The sequence below is a fragment of the Poromitra crassiceps genome, assembly GCF_964638095.1.
Source record: "Poromitra crassiceps genome assembly, chromosome: 4".
NCBI classification, from domain to species: Eukaryota; Metazoa; Chordata; class Actinopteri; order Beryciformes; family Melamphaidae; genus Poromitra; species Poromitra crassiceps.
This window is the reverse complement of record NC_139626.1, coordinates 40,614,698-40,631,236: the sequence shown is the minus strand read 5'-3', so window position 1 is coordinate 40,631,236 and position 16,539 is coordinate 40,614,698. Positions and strand designations below refer to the sequence as shown.

Below are 16,539 nucleotides of genomic sequence, written 5' to 3'. Positions count from 1 at the left end.
AGGTTATCAAGATGTATTTTTATTTATTTATGTATATATGTATGTATTTATTTATTACCAGGCTAGAGGACGTACAGCTTCATGCAAACAGGTGGAATTGATAGCCAACTCATTCCAAACAAAGTTTTGATGTGGAAATTGCATGAGGAAGAAAGAAAACAGTATCCAGTCATCAGGTACTGTTTGTCTGGTTAACACTTAAAATTCCATGTGTTTCAACTGATTTAGGACAAACAACATTCTGCTTTTTTGCACCATACAAATTTAATAAACTCCAAGCTGGATTGAAGCTGGTCTCACTCATGCCAGTTGTACAGTTCAAATCCTTCGTTGAGGACTTCTTTAGTATTCTTCTTGTTTCACCTAGCTGTGGTTATTTGCAGTGTTGGGCAAGTTACTTTCAAAATGTAATATACTACATATTACTAGTTACTTTCATTGTAAAGTAAACTTTACATATTACTTTCTGTGTAGAGTAACTCATTACTTATTACACCACTTTTGCATTACTTTTACCAAAACAACAGCCGCAGCAGAATGACATTGCCGCCCCGGAACCATCCCGAAAAATTATTTCAACCGCCTTGAAGTCGGTGTAAACTATCCAAAATTCTAAATGTTATTATTTTCCTTTGTTATTGTCATCTATAGTGGTTATTTGCATAAAAACACACAGTTTGATTAGGAAGTTATTGTATCTTTTTGTGCTTTGATTTAATAAAATGTAACTCAATTTGTAACTTGAGTTACTTGACAAAGTAACTGGTATAATATTACTGAAATCCTATAAGTAATAAGTTATATTACTGAGTTACTACTAAAAGTAATATATTACATGTAATATGTTACTTTTGTAATGAGTTACCTCCAACACTGGTTATTTGTAACAGCTCGGGCAGTAGTAACAGGACGCAGAGAGTCTCGACTGATGAACCATTGATTTTATTTTCTCCAGATGGGGTTACAGTGCGTATCTTCCCCCTTCTGTGGTTTCTCTGAAGAAGGTTTCACAGAGGGGGAAGATGGGCACTGTAACCCCATCCGGGGCAGATCAACGCTGACTGCTGTGTTGTTGTTAGCTTAGCTTCTAGCTATTAGCTAAATAATTATATTTACAACCATAATGAACCATGATCTGACAGAAAAAGTGTCATTTAGAGAGCGCGTGCACTCCCGTCCAGCATGCCCCACGCTGGCCGCAGGCTCTCGTTATAGCCTGTTTGAGGAGACTACTCGGAGCTCAAAATCTTCCGTGGGCATCCGAATGAAGCCAAACTATTTCGGTGAGTAAAACATCATATTTTAACCTGGAAATGAGGACCGTGGTGTAAAAAACCGAAATTCTCCTTTAATGAGGGTTTTCAACTTCCAATCCTTCTGGTGATCCAATGCCGGGCCCTCGTTACTGTTTTGCTTGTACCTGTTTTACTTCCTGCCTTTTAGACACAAAATGGGTGAATTGGGTGGGAAGTAAAAATGAAGTCTTAGACTATTTTCAATAATGAAGACTACTTAACAGCCAACGCCCAGTCTCGTCATATCACAGTGCATGCCCCCTTTCTTTGAGGATGTATAACCCATTCATTGTTAGGCTCGCCCCTTTCTCTGATGCTGTCTCCTCACCCATTCACAGTTTACCACACATGTGGCAATAACCAATCAGCCCATGGTATTCCTCTCCAGCTGATCCCAATCACCTAATCAGCGTAGTATATCAGGGTCCATGTTTACTCTGTTTGCTATGTGCTGTGTATGTGTCATTCTCAGTTGCTGATCATCATCGCTGAAGCAGTTGTTTCGCCCCACCTCCTCCCCTGACCACCACCATCGGTCATGACTCCTGATCGAAGAATTCCCTATGGGGGATTTCCTATCCTATTCTTCACTGACGACGCCCTCTCATCATCTCAGGAGAGCGTCATCATATCATGGAGTCATACGCCAAAATTAATATGTTGTATCATTAAAGCTTGTTATACTTTCTACTAGTCTCTCATTATTGAAAAGGCCAATGACTCCCACAGCTGCTGCAAATACTGTTACTGTTATTCTATGTTTAACATTTAGCAACAATGTGAGTTGAAGGCATCCTTTAGATTGCACCTGCTTTAAGCACAATGCATCCACATGCAGGGAAAAGGGTGAAAGGTGACTCATCAGACCATAGCTGAGCAAAGGTTCCTTTGGTCAGGTGTCCATGTGTTGTACTTGGAGGCAGTATGAATTATCAAACAACATACGGTACTATAGTAAACTCTCAAACAAGATTAGCCAGTAGTGAATGCCCCTCCTGGGTTACCATACAGTAGTGCTAGACTGGCAAAAATAACAAAAAAAATAAAATAAATCTGTTGCTCATCTGTTGTTCATCGTGATCTATTGAGACTAACTGGAACCTTCTATATTTTTGTAGCAATCGGTGATCATTTAATCGAGATGAAAAAGAGACTTATTACTGGGAGACTTCTCTGAGACAAATGAAATTAAATTGTCGGTGTGTTTTCACGTTGTATATATATATATCTATATATATCTATATCTATAAGCAAGCAACATTTATTTTAGTCATGTAATGGATATTAAGCAGATCAATATTGTACAATATTGTACAACAATATTGATCTGTTTAATATCCATTACATTTATATTACTTTACTTTATTGGTTTATTGTGACGGGAGAATGCACATTAATGGACATGTTCAGAAATACAGAAGCCTCTATATACGAAAACATGTAAATATGCCGGAGTTAGCTAATGCTAATTTACATCCGTAGTCCCCAATAAATATCAAAACAATCACTCATTACATTCATTCAACGCACAAACTGATATACATGTAATGTGTCATCGCAAGAGATACCACAACATTACAGACATCAAAATTACAGCAAAACACAGACAGGATGTACGCACAAACTGATATACATGTAACGTGTCATCACAAGAGATACCACAACATTACAGACATCAAAATTACAGCAAAACACAGACAGGATGTACGCACAAACTGATATACATGTAACGTGTCATCGCAAGAGATACCACAACATTACAGACATCAAAATTACAGCAAAACACAGACAGGATGTACATGCAACATGTCAGTGCTAAAAGAAGAATACTACACCTTACATTCGACAGGTTACATGATAATACATAAATACAATATGGAAGGCTACTCTACTCTCTCTTAAGTGCTACACTTAAGTGGTGAAAATAATATATAAAAATAATGTATAAAATAAATGTTGCATATATAAGCAACAGTTTATTGGGATCTTTCCAATTTCTTTTAGTCATGTAATGATAATAAACAGATCAATATTGTAGAGTTTTTTCATATTATGCTCTCAGAAATTGCTATTTTATTTTATGATTTCAATTGAATCTAACTCAACAAACTACAATATATTATCATGTGGTGAAAAGGTATGTCAATAGGTTACCAGTGTTCTGAAAATGAAATCAGTATTACATATTAATAAAGTGCAGGAAGACAGGAAAGAATAATGTTGATAATTATAAGCCTAAACGACCAAGGCAAATAACTGACCATGAGCCAGTGGTCATCAAAAAACAGGTAATAACTCAAGTGTCCTCATATAAATATTTAGGTGTACACATAGATAATCTTCTCTGCTGGAAAACACATATTGACAAACCATGCAACAAACTGCAGCAGAGGCTTTGCTTTTTTAAGACGGCTGAGGTTGTCCTCAGTGAGCAGCCACATCATGTTGCTGTTCTACCGGGCGAGTCTAGAGAGTGTGATCAGATATGGACTAACAGCATGGTTTGGTAAACTTACTGTTCAACTGAGAAGCAGGCTGGCCAGCATGCACAAGGCGGCCATGAAAATAATAGGTAAGAAAGAATATGAGCCCATACAAAAACTCTGTGAGCGAGCAGTAATCAAACAAGCAACAAAAATCACTGCAGACTGACGACACCCCCTCTTCTCTGAATATGAAACTCTGCCATCAGGCAGGAGACTCCGGGTGTCAAAGTGCAACACAAACCGCTTGAAGCTTTCCTTTGTTCCAGCCTCCATTAAGTTGCTGAACCCTACAAAACGTTAGAGCAGGTGTGTCAAACTCAATTTCATCCCGGGCCACATCAGCATTATGGTTGTCCTCAAAGGGTCGGTTGTAAATATAACGCAATATAAATGTATCTAGCCTACATATTTCATATTGCCTCTGATTCGATTATTATTGTTACAAGATTACAAGATCAGTTACAACATTCTGACACAAGTTTTAGATGTTTCAATAATGCCTATGCTAAACATCCATTTGTTGAACAATATTAAACTATTTTCTGCACTCTTTTTGTCAAAAGCAATTGGATTAACTTAGTTTACAGACAATTTCTTGTGACTTACCTGGCCAAATGTGATACACGGAGAAAGACAAAGCAGCTCTTCTTCTCACTAGACTGTACTGTTCTCTGATGGATGAAGAATGAGGGAAAAGGAAAATGTCGCATGATGTGTTGTCCCACCTCCTCCTTTTTAGCCAACCAACACATTGAGCAATGGTGACACTTTCAGTGAAAGCTCACAGACACATGATCCATCTGTCTGTCTGTCATACTCTGCATACTTCAGTGAAACATTTCCAAGTTGCTGACAAAGTTGGCGACTATATAAAACCTTAACCCGGTAGAAAATATATTTTGCATCAATGCATTTGGCTCCCCAACAAAGGTGTCAGCAACCTATGGCTGGGGGCCACTTCTGGCACGCGAAAGGTTAACCAGTGGCATGGCAGCACACAGTAGCAATACGATTAAGATTAAGATTAAACTGGACGGCCAAACCCTGTCTTCATTTGTCACAAACACTCCAAAGCTGTAATGGCTGCATTCTGGAAAGAGAACACGTGCAGGGGAAACATTTTGTCAGAGAGTAGAGGAAGTACAGCCTGGTAAAAACCATCTTGATAATGTGACCTCACATTCTGTTTCGCTGTATGTAGAGCGAAGCAGAATGTGAGGTCAGGTTCTCAGGTTATCAGGCTTGAGGACGTACAGCTTCATCTAAACGGGTGGAGTTGATAGCCAACTCTTCTTCATTCCAAAGAAAGTTTTGATGTGGAAATGGAATGAGGAAGAAAAACAAAAACATGATCCAGGCAGTCATCATTATGATACTCTTTGTCTGGTTAACACTCAAAATTCCATGTGTTTCAACTGATTTAGGACAAACAACATTCTGCTTTTTTGCACCATATAAATGTAATAAACTCCAAGATGGGTTGAAGCTGGTCTCACTCATGCCAGTTGGACAGCTCAAATCCTTGGTTGAGGACTTCTTTAGTACTGTTCTTGCGTCACCTAGCTGTGGTTATTATTACCAACAATGTTTTAATTACTTTTAGGCTAGCTATAATATTAATAACACAAGAGATTATGTTTAAAAAAAGTTGTCCCTGTATTTTCCTATTGTCTATTATTGTCTATTGTTTATTATTGTACTGTATTATTGCTCTTCTGTGAACAGGGCACAAGATGTTTTTCCTCTGTAAATAAAGGTTACTGTTTAGATCACCTTTCTCATTCTAGTGTTGCTTATAAAGCAAATTATTCACTAGTGACTTGTTTAGACACATTTGTCATTCCTAAATGTCACCAGAATTGCCATCAACTTAAAAGCCTTTCTTGTCACCCATGCTTTTTTCCCTACTAAAAATCTCTGTGTGGTGGGATATTAGACTGATGTTGGACTGTAAAGTCTCCAGTTGTTTGAGGTGGAAGCTTTATTCCTTCTTTCTAGAAAGTGCCAACAAGGATTACTGATCTAGTGATTTTGGAGGCCATGGAAGGAGTTGGACTTCAACTTTCTGCCCATGAAACCATTCTTGAATGTGTTTAGTAGGAGGCTTTCTTCTTTGGCCCATACAAAAACACACAGATCAATCATGAGAACAAATTCACCTTTTTCACTTCCCACCCAATTCACCCATTTTCAATAATGAGAGACTAGAGAGAAGGTACAAATAAACTTTATTGATAGTAATTTGATTTGGCCTATGACTCCATGATATGATGACGGTTCCTCCTGAGATGTGCGGAGGACGTCAGTGATTTATAGGATAGAGAATTCCTCCCATAGGGAATTCATCAGGAGCCATGACATTGGTGGTGATCAGGGGAGGAGGTGGGGCAAAACATTGCTTTCAACAAGGTTTCAGCAACTGAGAGGTGACGGCACATAGGTGAGTTACAACACAGCGAGATACATGGGAACTTTTATACAACTCATTCAGTTGATTGGCCAGCAGAAAAACGAGGGAAATTAGCTGATTGGGTATAGTCCAGAAAGAGGGAAACCGTGGGAGACAGTGATTGGACAAGGAATGAACGAAGGGGGCGTGTATATCAATGAGTGAATGATATAACTGACTGGCACATTTTAATAAAGTGCAGGAAGATAGAAGATAGAATCATGTTGATAATGTAAGCCTATAGTAAACTATACACAATGCTAATATGATACTATTATTGTAGACGCTATCAGTGTTGTCTGGTGATTATCATTCCAACTTAGAAACTAAGACAGATGTAAACTTGGCCATATTGCATGGCGATACAGATGGGCCCAGCTCAGAGATGCAAAGAAGATGAGGGAACATCAGCGATAGAAGAGCAGTACAGCTGCCTCAGTAATTTGCCCGGATGCACTCCATTGTTGGTTGGTCCCATAGCCACTCCAGTCAAAGGAAGTGAAGTCTCCGCATTGTATTGGTACCAATTCAGGGAAGTGTCCTCCTCCACCAATACAGAACTATATTAAAAAAAAAAAGTAAAACAAATAAAAACACATAGAGACTTGTGTTGTTATACTTGTGATACTTATGAAGACTTTCCTCTGTCTTACATTAGTTATGCAGTAACCTAACCCTGGAATACTTCTTTGTTGTAATATCTGCCATTACTGACCTACTGCAACAAAGTACAGTAGTCACATAATTAGATTCTCACATGTTCAACATCGCCTCCTGTTGGTTTGGTCCCAGAGCAGATGGCAGTGGCAGCATGCTCATTGTTGATAGCTCTGAAGCTGATGTAGCCTGGGGTAAACTCAGCTGTAGGAGAAGCAATACATAAATAAATAAATAGATAGATAGATAGATAGATAGATAGATAGATAGATAGATAGATAGATAGATAGATAGATAGATAAATAGATAGATAGATAGATAGATAGATAGATAGATAGATAGATAGATAGATAGATAGATAGATAGATTGGTTGATCAATCAGTCTAGGTCCTGCATGTGTAAAGTTAGTGTAAATAAAGATGATTGAAGCTAGATAGATGCAAAGAGCTTTCACTGGACAGATCACATGACCACAGAAACCTGCACATACTGTGCATTAGTACACTCTATATTGTACCAAGATCACAGCAGAAGACAAGAGCAGCACATAGACTATCTGCTAGTACACACAACATGCTCATTTTAAATACTATTACCTCTCGCATAAGGTCCATAAAACATGCTTGTGGTGTCCGCATCTCCATGATCATATATGATAGGGAAGGATGGTCCATTATCCGTGAGTGCCGAGAGTGTAGCATTGTACCTCACTGGGTAACACTTGAAATTGCAAAAAAGTGAATCTTAGTGCTATTTTACTACAGCAAACACAGTGAAACATTACACATTCAATCATTAAACTAATAGTACTGCAAATAACTTTTTAAATGTAGTGATTTTACCAGTTAAGCGCTGTAAAATAAATGCTGTAAAATCAGCTGGGGGCATGCATATTCAAAAAAGAAAGCTTGTAGGTTACTACTGGCTCCATTCAGGCCTGCTCAAAAGAATAGCAACCCTGCATTATAAAGGAATGGTTCGCCCTGAAATGAAAATTCAGTAATTATCTACTCACGATAATGGGGGAGGGGGGGGGGGGGGGGGGGGGGTTGTTAGTTAGTTAGTTGTTAGTTAGTTTGTTAGAAAGTAAGGTTTGTTAGTCCATACAACAGTCCTGGAGCTTCCCATTTTAAGAATTTCTAATGTTTTGATGAACCAAAACAACCCCAATCCAAGTCAGAAACACAACAGCACTGTGAGCCTGTTGGAATTCAAAAACCTTACTATCAACACTTAACTAGCCTGTAGTCCACTACTGTACTGTACTGTACTTACTGTACTGTACTGTACTATACTGTACTGTACTGTACTGTAATGTACAGTCAACATAGTGACATCATCTATCTAGCAGTGCCCAGTTGGTGAAAAAGTTAAAGGTCCCATTCCGTGCAAAAGCTGTTTTTACTTGTAAATGCATATGTACTGCTGTCATCCCTCCCTGTAATGAGTGGTCACAACCTCAGAACTGCCAGAGTTGGATTTGTCCCTATCCAGCTTCCCCCTGCAGTCTCCTTCAAGCCACGCCCCTTACACTCTGTTCCCCCAGACGGGTTAATGTGATGTCACTCGGGTCCTTAAGCATACTGCGTGCGGTCTCTCTCACACAAGCTACCTGCACCATTTTGTATATAGCCACAAAATTAACACTTCTAGCTGGAGCGACACCAACTGTACGTGATCCAGCAACTGCGGAGGTTCATTCGGTAAGTCTAGGCATTTTGAGATGTCCTCTTTCGCGTAGCAACCGTTAAGTTATCGATAGCTCGTTGCTAACGTTAGTTGTGGACACAACCTACCATGCTGGTCCACAGACACTAATCTGATTGGCCGCTGAGAGCCTGGGGCGGGCTCTCCCTCAGCGGCCAATGGGAACTGTTAGTTCTGAATATATTATAGAAACAGACCATTCTTGGGACGCAACGAGATGAGGAACTGACAACTCCGTCAGGGTTGCTATATTTTCGACAAATTAATCCAGAATCATGTTTTATGGACCAGAGACACATGTTTTTAAGAGGTTACAGCTGCACGAATTGGGACCTTTAAATGTTCATCTTCCTACCAATTCTAGGTAAATTTCAGACTTGAAAGCCGTGTCCTGTCTCGTCTGAGAGGTGAAATGCAAATGAACTAGAGTCATATGATCAAATGTTTCATGTGAGTCATTCTGATTGGTGAGAATGAAATATTTGCCTGATTTAAATCCCTGTTCACTCCCTGTTAAGCTCAAGCCTTGCAAGTCAACTCAACAGTTCATCCTTTAAAGTGATAATACGGAAGATTTCAGTTTTGTTCTCTTGGGTGACACCTATTGGTGATGAGATCCAAACTGTTATTATGTGACATTACTCAGTTTGTTCAGCCATAGTAACCACGCGTAATGCTAGCAGAGACCGGAAAAAAGTAGCTTGTTATCCTTCACACAAGAGTTGTCAGGAACCTACAGTAACCTACAGAGTGAGTCTATTGGGTTAGCTCCGCCCACCCTGTGTCACTACAGACACCAAGTTCATAAATGCTGCAATACTGAAAATACAAAGGCTTCCATCAATGGGCCATACGCTCAATCACCATTGTGTTAACTCACTATCAGATAGATAGTGACTTAACAGACATTTATTTAGATTAAAATCTTCTGTATTATCACTTTAAGGAAAAGGGAATGAGCAGGAATACATTTGGATAGGAACATATTTCTTGTAGGCTACTGGTTACATACATAACCCAAGTGCAGAATGTATTAAGGCACAGTAGATCTTACTGAAAAGAGTCCAAAGAGGTTCCCCCCATATGTGGGTAAGAAGCTGCTGGCTGTGTGGTATCGTAAGATGGCTGAGCTTGTCCAGTTCTCCAGTGGGCTGTTGTTGGGAACATGCCACACTGACATATCACTTGTACAATACTGTAGTGTACTGTACTCTACTGTACTGTACTATACTCTACTGTACTCTACTTTACTGTACTCTACTGTACAGTCAACCTAGTGACATCTATCTAGCAGTGCCCCAGTTGGTGAAAAGCTGAAGTGTTCATCTTCCTAGTACCAATTCTAGGTAAATTTCAGACTTGAAAGCAGTGTCCTGTCTCGTCTGAGAGGTGAAATGCAAATTAACTAGAGTCATATGATAAAATGTTTCATGTGAGTTATTCTGATTGGTGAGAATGAAATATTTCCCTGATTTAAATCCATGTTCACTCTTTGTTAAAGCTCAAGCCTTGCAAGTCAACTCAACAGTTCATCCTTTAAGGAACAGGGAATGAGCAGGAATACATTTGGATAGGAACATCTTTCTTGTAGGCTACTGGTTACATACATAACCCAAGTGCAGAATGTATTGAGGCACAGTAGATCTTACTGAAAAGAGTCCAAAGAGGTTCCCCCCATATGTCGGTAAGAAGCTGCTGTTTGTGTGGTATCGTAAGATGGCTGAGCTTGTCCAGTTCTCCAGTGGGCTGATGTTGGGAACATGCCACACTGACATATCACTTGCAGATAAGTCATAGTAGCCAGGATTCTGGGAAAGAAAGGGAACAAGTGAAGCAACCATCCCTGTGTAGTAATTTATTTCAACTGGACTTTAAAGCATTGATGTTTTTCTCATGAACGATGTTTGTCAGTCAGTATCGTCAGTATAGTCAGGAACCATCTACTGTAGCCCACCTTGAAGTCATCAGAGGTGGCACCTTCGACTGTTCCAAAGACGTTTATGTTGGCCCAGTTTCCATCTCCTCCTGGCAGATTACCGTTGTCCCCCTGCTGGCTGGACCAGCGGTCACCCACTGTACATTTGCCATACATGTTGTTCTCATGTACGCTCGCCACCAGGGTCCAGCCACCACCTGCAGTGGTCATGTCACAGAAAGTCTGGTAGAATATGCCATTAGCAGTGGCCAGGTAGTACAACCCATCTAAATGAAGGAAGACAGAGGAGTGTCATGACAATGTCTAGTAGCAATCACAACTCCAAAACCTAATCAGGAGGGCTGCTAAAATCATTGGCATGCAGCCCGCATCTTCTCTCCAGGAGATTTTTTGAGGAGACATCGAGGAAGCAGGGCATTAAAATCACCTGCGACCCAAACCACATCCTTCATACAGAGTATGAGCTGCTGTTTTCAGGCAGAAGGTATAGGTCACCAAACCGCATCCTTGTTTTTGGATGTTTTTCTAAAATGTTGGTCGTTTGAAGCCAGATTTAGAGGAATATCTAATTTTAAATTAACATTAGTCTCTTGTGATCTAATTTTTCAGTTTTAACCATCAATATTTGCTCCTTTTCTCATTAGGGTAAATACTGTATGTTTATTTAGAGATTTTTTGTCAATTATGTGCTGTTATGGTTATTAGCTTAGTCACTCACTTCTACTAGCTTCTACACTATTTCCACAGGAGTAATCCTGTGGGGATGGTGCATTCCCAAAGTGGTCCGCTGGGGGTCACTGTCTCAACCAATATTCCCCCCTTTTTTTCTGCAAGCAGCCCACCAGCCCACCGGCCCACCAGGATTTGTCCCGGTGCTCCCGATGGAAAGGCCGACTATGACAGGTAATACATTTTATTTTGTTCCACTCAAACTACAGTAAGAGATGATGTATTGTAGAGCATCTGTGCAATACGGTACCTACCTAACATTAGGTACATACCTACTGTATGTTCTCTCAAATGCCCAAGACAAAGTTCTCCTAAGGGAGACAAGAAAGGCTAATCTAATCTAATCTAATCTAATCTAATCTAATCTAATCTAATCTAAAATGGATTTGATCAAGATCACCTAAATAATAACAATGACCTAAATAATAACAATGCAACATGACATTACTGAGGTTGCACTGCTGTGGACACCAACTCACCTGTGTTAACACCATCATCTCTTAGTTGTTTGCAGCTTCTGGCCACAGCACCTGCACAGAAAATATCAGATTCTGATTCATGGTATTCTAGCATCACCACCACATGTATTAGTGTTTGTCTCTCGTAACGGACAAGCCCGTCTTTTATTGTCACACGAACACCACAATACATGCATGCGGCCACAACACACTCATGCTGACGGTGGCCGGTGAAAAGTTTCCTCTGCATTTAACCCATCCAGGCATGTCCTTTCCTCCGGGGGGCAGGCCAGGAGCAGTGGTCGCTTTCTCGTACAGCGCCCGGGGACCAACTTCGGATGTTGTCGTCACTGGTCGGATGACGATGGCGATCTGATCTTCTGCATGTTTTTAGTGGGGGGGGGGGGGGTATATACGGAGGAACCCCCTGAGGGAGCACGGGGAGAACATGCAAACTCCACACAGAGAGAAAGGCCCTTACGACGAGATAACCCACCTGGGCAGTAGGCACTGAAGATATGGGGGGGAACACAACCACAGCGCTCACAGTGTCCCAGGCGATAATCGAACCCAGGACCTTCTGACTGTGAGGCGACAGAGCTACCGACTGCGCCACCGTTGTCAGTTCAGTCTTAAAGGTACAGTAGGCTGCTTTTATAATGTGTTTATCAAACAAATCATTTTAGTGATTAATCAGGAGAGCAGACAGTATCAAATAAGTTATTATAGGTAGAGGAACTGTAGGTTAATGCCATACCTGACACATGGTGAACAACCAGGGGAAGGATAACAAGAAGAATGGTCCATCTTTCCATGACTGAGGAGACCAACAAAATCAGTTACAACATTTTGACACAAGTTTTAGATGTTTCAATATTGCCTATGCTAAACATCCATTTGTTAAAAGCAATTGGATTAACTTAGTTTAGGGACCATTTCTTGTGACTTACCTGGCCAAATGTGATACACAGAGAAAGACAAAGCAGCTCTTCTTCTCACTAGACTGTACTGTTCTCTGATGGATTAAGAATGAGGGAAAAGGAAAATGTCACATGATGTGTTGTCCCACCTCCTCCTTTATAGCCAACCAACACATTAGGGAGTGGCCAGCAATGGTGACACTTTCAGTGAAAGCTCACAGACACAGTGATCCATCTGTCTGTTTGTCTGTCATACTCTGCATACTTCAGTGAAACATTTCCAAGTTGCTGACAAGTTGGCGTCTATATAAAACCGTAACCCGATAAACACTATCTTTTGCATCAATGCATTTGGCTCCCCAACAAACATATTAAGTCAGGTGTCAGCAACCTATGGCTGGGGGCCACTTCTGGCACGCGAAAGGTTAACCAGTGGCATGGCAGCACACCGTAGCAATACGTGCAGGGGAACCATTTTGTCAGAGAGTAGAGGAAGTACAGCCTGGGAAAAAACATCTTGATAATGTGACCTCAAATTCTGTTTCGCTGTATGTAGAGCGAAGCAGAATGTGAGGTCAGGTTTATCAGGTTATCAGGCTAGATTTTCTCTCTCTCTCTCTCTCTCTCTCTCTCTCTCTCTACTTTAGAAAGTGCCAAGGAGATTACTGCAAGGAGATTACTGATCTAGTGATTTTGGAGGCCATGGAAGCAGTTGCACTTCAACTTTCTGCACACAAAACCATTCTTGAATGTGTTTAGTAGGAGGCATTCTTCTTTGGCCCTTATAAAAACACAGAGCAATCATCACACGCAATTCACCGAATTTGTGTCTAAGAGGCAGGAAGTAACAGGTGCAAGCAGAACATTAATGAGGGTTTTCAATTTCAAATCCTTTTGGTGATCCAATGCCGGGGCCCTCGTTACTGTTTTGCTTGTACCTGTGTTACTTCCTGCCTTTTAGACACAGAATTGGGTGTGAAGTGAAAAAGGCTAATGACTCCCATGGCTGCTGCAAATACTGTTACTGTTATTATATTGTAGTGTTCCTGGTATTTATGGAATCAGAGGCTTCTTGCTGGTACAGGGTTCTTTATTCACAGTTAGTCATATTACAACTCTTGGCGGTTGCTACGCCCATAGCTAGCTAGCTGCTTCTCCTAATTAGGCGGTATCCGGAGACTGCCACGCGCATGCTCTGTCTCCCCGGAAGTCTCCCACAAGCATAGTGTTCCCCCCCAGTAACACTCCCCCACATCAGTTCCTATCTGCAATCGAGACACTTCTATTGCTCACCACATTATGTGTAACTCTGGTTCGCTACATACTCCCCGCCCAACAATAAGGCCAGCTCCCACGCTGGCACCACAACCCACACATCCCCCTGTACCAAAACACACCCAAACTTCTTTCTTTTTTTTAGCAACTTTCTTTTTTAAACACATTCTATCCTTCATTCTCCAGCTTTTCTCCCCCATCTTTCATCCCCCACAATATCTCATGCCATGTACATTATTTTTCTTTTTTTACATCCATTTCCAACCACCACCATCCTCTTTTTTTTTTTTTTTATAACTCTCAAAGTCCCGGTATCGTCCCGGAGCCCGTGTCTCTCTACGCGGCCGTGTTACTCCCTGTGATTCTGTCTCTGAGACTTCAAGTCCCTGGGTGGTGGCCGTCCGGTCATAACCGGACGCCCCTCTCTGTGGAAACAGATTCCTTCTCCCAGCACGTCTAGGTGAGACCGCTGGGCGGCCGAGATCTGGGGGAAGGGTGCACCCCCCCGGGACGGGGCCAACCTGTCCCGGTGGAGTACCTTCCTGCCACCAAGTGGCATCTGCACTCGGTACACCACCTCCCCCATTCTCTCCAGGACCCTGCATGGGCCTGTCCAGTGACAGTCCAGTTTAGGGCATCGCCCTTTCTTCCTCCGGGGTGCGTACACCCAGACCAACTCCCCTCCCCCGGAAATGGTTTCCCTTCGCCCTCACGTCATAGTTCCTTTTTTGTCTCATGCCCGCTTTCTCCAGCTGGCCTCGAGCGAAGTTGTGAGCGGACTCTAATCGATCTTGCAGCCTCCTGGCGTACTCTCGCCCCGGGGGCGCATCCAGTGCGTCCGGTGGTTTGCCGAACGCCATTTCCGCTGGTGTCCGCAGTTCTCGGCCTAACATGAGCAGAGCGGGTGTGCAGGAGGTGGACTCTTGGGCGGCAGATCTGTAGGCCATGAGGATGAGAGGCAGGTGCATGTCCCAGTCTTTCTGGTGCTCCTCGGTGAGGATGGCCAACTGCTTTTTCAGTGTCCGATTGAATCTCTCCACCAGGCCATCGCTCTGGGGGTGCAGTGCTGTGGTCCGTGTTTTTTTTATGTTTAGTTTCTCGCACATGGTGGCGAACACTCGTGACTCAAAGTTCCTCCCTTGGTCACTGTGGAGGGTCTCCGGTGCTCCGAACCTACTGAACATGCCCGCCACCAGTGCATCGACCACCGTTCCCGCCTCCTGGTCGGGCAGCGTGTATGCTTCTGGCCATTTTGTGAAATAGTCCATGGCGGCCAGGACGTATCGATTTCCATTGTCCGTGCGCGGAAACCGTCCCATCACGTCCACGTCCACCCTCTCTATGGGAGCTCCTGCTGCTAGCGGGGACACCTCGGCATTCCGAAATATCGGCACTCCGAAATACCGGCATTCCGACAAAATTGTCGGAATGGAGATCTGTCTCACCATTGCGAAAGATATTAGGTCCAACATAGCATCTTGAGTTATTTACAGATTCTGAAAGTGCAGATAAGCTTTCACGAGATCTACTCGACAGTGCAGCTGTGTGTGTGTGTGTGTGTGTGTGTGTGTGTGTGTGTGTGTGTGTGTGTGTGTGTGTGCGCCTATGCGCGCACCTCCTCCAGCTTGCTGTTGGTGATTTGCGCTGAAACAGCCAGCATTCAGCGCATCCTGGATGGCAAAAAAAAGGATCATAAGAGGGTGAATTTATATTTTCTATAAATTAAAATAAAAATGCATTGTCCTTTTCTCTGCTTCCTCAGCATGCTGCAAATTCACGACATTGTGTGATTGCGTGATGAAAAAGAGGAGGAAAAAGTCTGCGCACTTCAGCTCCCTTTATGTGCATTTATTTAGCATCTATTTAACAACTATTTGGATGTGATAAATAAATGCACATAAGAGCTGAAGTGCGCAGACTTTTTTCTTCTTTTTCCTCATGTTGATTTGATTGGAAGTGCGCAGCTGCTCTGCTTGACACACTGTCCGTGGTGCTGAACCGGCCAGAGCGCGCCGGACCAGAGCGCGCGGAGGCCAAGCCGACGCTGTCCTTGGTGCTGGGCAGTCTTCCCGTGCCACTGACAGTAGCGGGAGAAGGCAGCCTATGAGTGAACAATGCACCGCTGCATATAAATAAAATGAAACAAGCTGAGTGACAGAAAGTGACTGAAGCAGTAAACACTGTTAGTTCAGAGCCACGGACCCTGGAGGAGATTAAAAAGAAGATCTGATTTTAAACTGAGAGGCCAATAGCGCATTTGGCACAAACGCCAGGCTTTATATATTGATGTCTTAACGACCTAACTGGTCACACCTGGGTGTAGGTTAATCTTACTCCTCAATAATATAGAATAATTTGTTTTAGTTACATAAAGAACATGTATCTGTGGCTTGTCAAAATGTTCTTAATTGCTTTATCGTCACATCACGCAATCAGATATGCAAGAGTGGAGCAGCTGCGCACTTCCAATCAAATCAACATGAGGAAAAAGAAGAAAAAAGTCTGCACGCACACTTCAGCTCTTATGTGCATTTATTTATCACATCCAAATAGTTGTTAAATAGATGCTAAATAAATGCACATAAAGGGAGCTGAAGTGTGCAGACTTTTTCCTCCTTTTTTCCAT

At 42.0% G+C, this 16,539-nt stretch overlaps 1 protein-coding gene across 1 annotated transcript; it reads right to left on the bottom strand.

The window, feature by feature from the left end:
- Nucleotides 1-5,992: 5,992 nt before the first annotated feature.
- Nucleotides 5,993-12,758, bottom strand: LOC310775031 (intelectin-like). Its single transcript, XM_083635108.1, has 8 exons — nt 12,669-12,758; nt 12,476-12,535; nt 11,740-11,790; nt 10,550-10,797; nt 10,245-10,403; nt 7,485-7,608; nt 6,988-7,091; nt 5,993-6,790 (listed from the first exon to the last, which is right to left on the bottom strand). Exons 2-8 carry the CDS (start codon nt 12,531-12,533, stop codon nt 6,638-6,640), a joined length of 897 nt encoding a protein of 298 aa, XP_083491234.1. The 5' UTR covers nt 12,534-12,535; nt 12,669-12,758; the 3' UTR covers nt 5,993-6,637.
- Between the last annotated feature and the right edge of the window lie 3,781 nt (nt 12,759-16,539).

Coding starts and splice junctions, on each gene's coding strand:
- LOC310775031 (XM_083635108.1), bottom strand. CDS start 12,533: ATGGAAAGATGGACCATTCTTCTTGTTATCCTTCCCCTGGTTGTTCAC. Junction 11,791..12,475: donor GGTTGTTCACCATGTGTCAG/GTATGGCATTAA, acceptor TTTTCTGTGCAG/GTGCTGTGGCCAGAAGCTGC. Junction 6,791..6,987: donor CAGGAGGCGATGTTGAACAT/GTGAGAATCTAA, acceptor TTTTTAATATAG/TTCTGTATTGGTGGAGGAGG.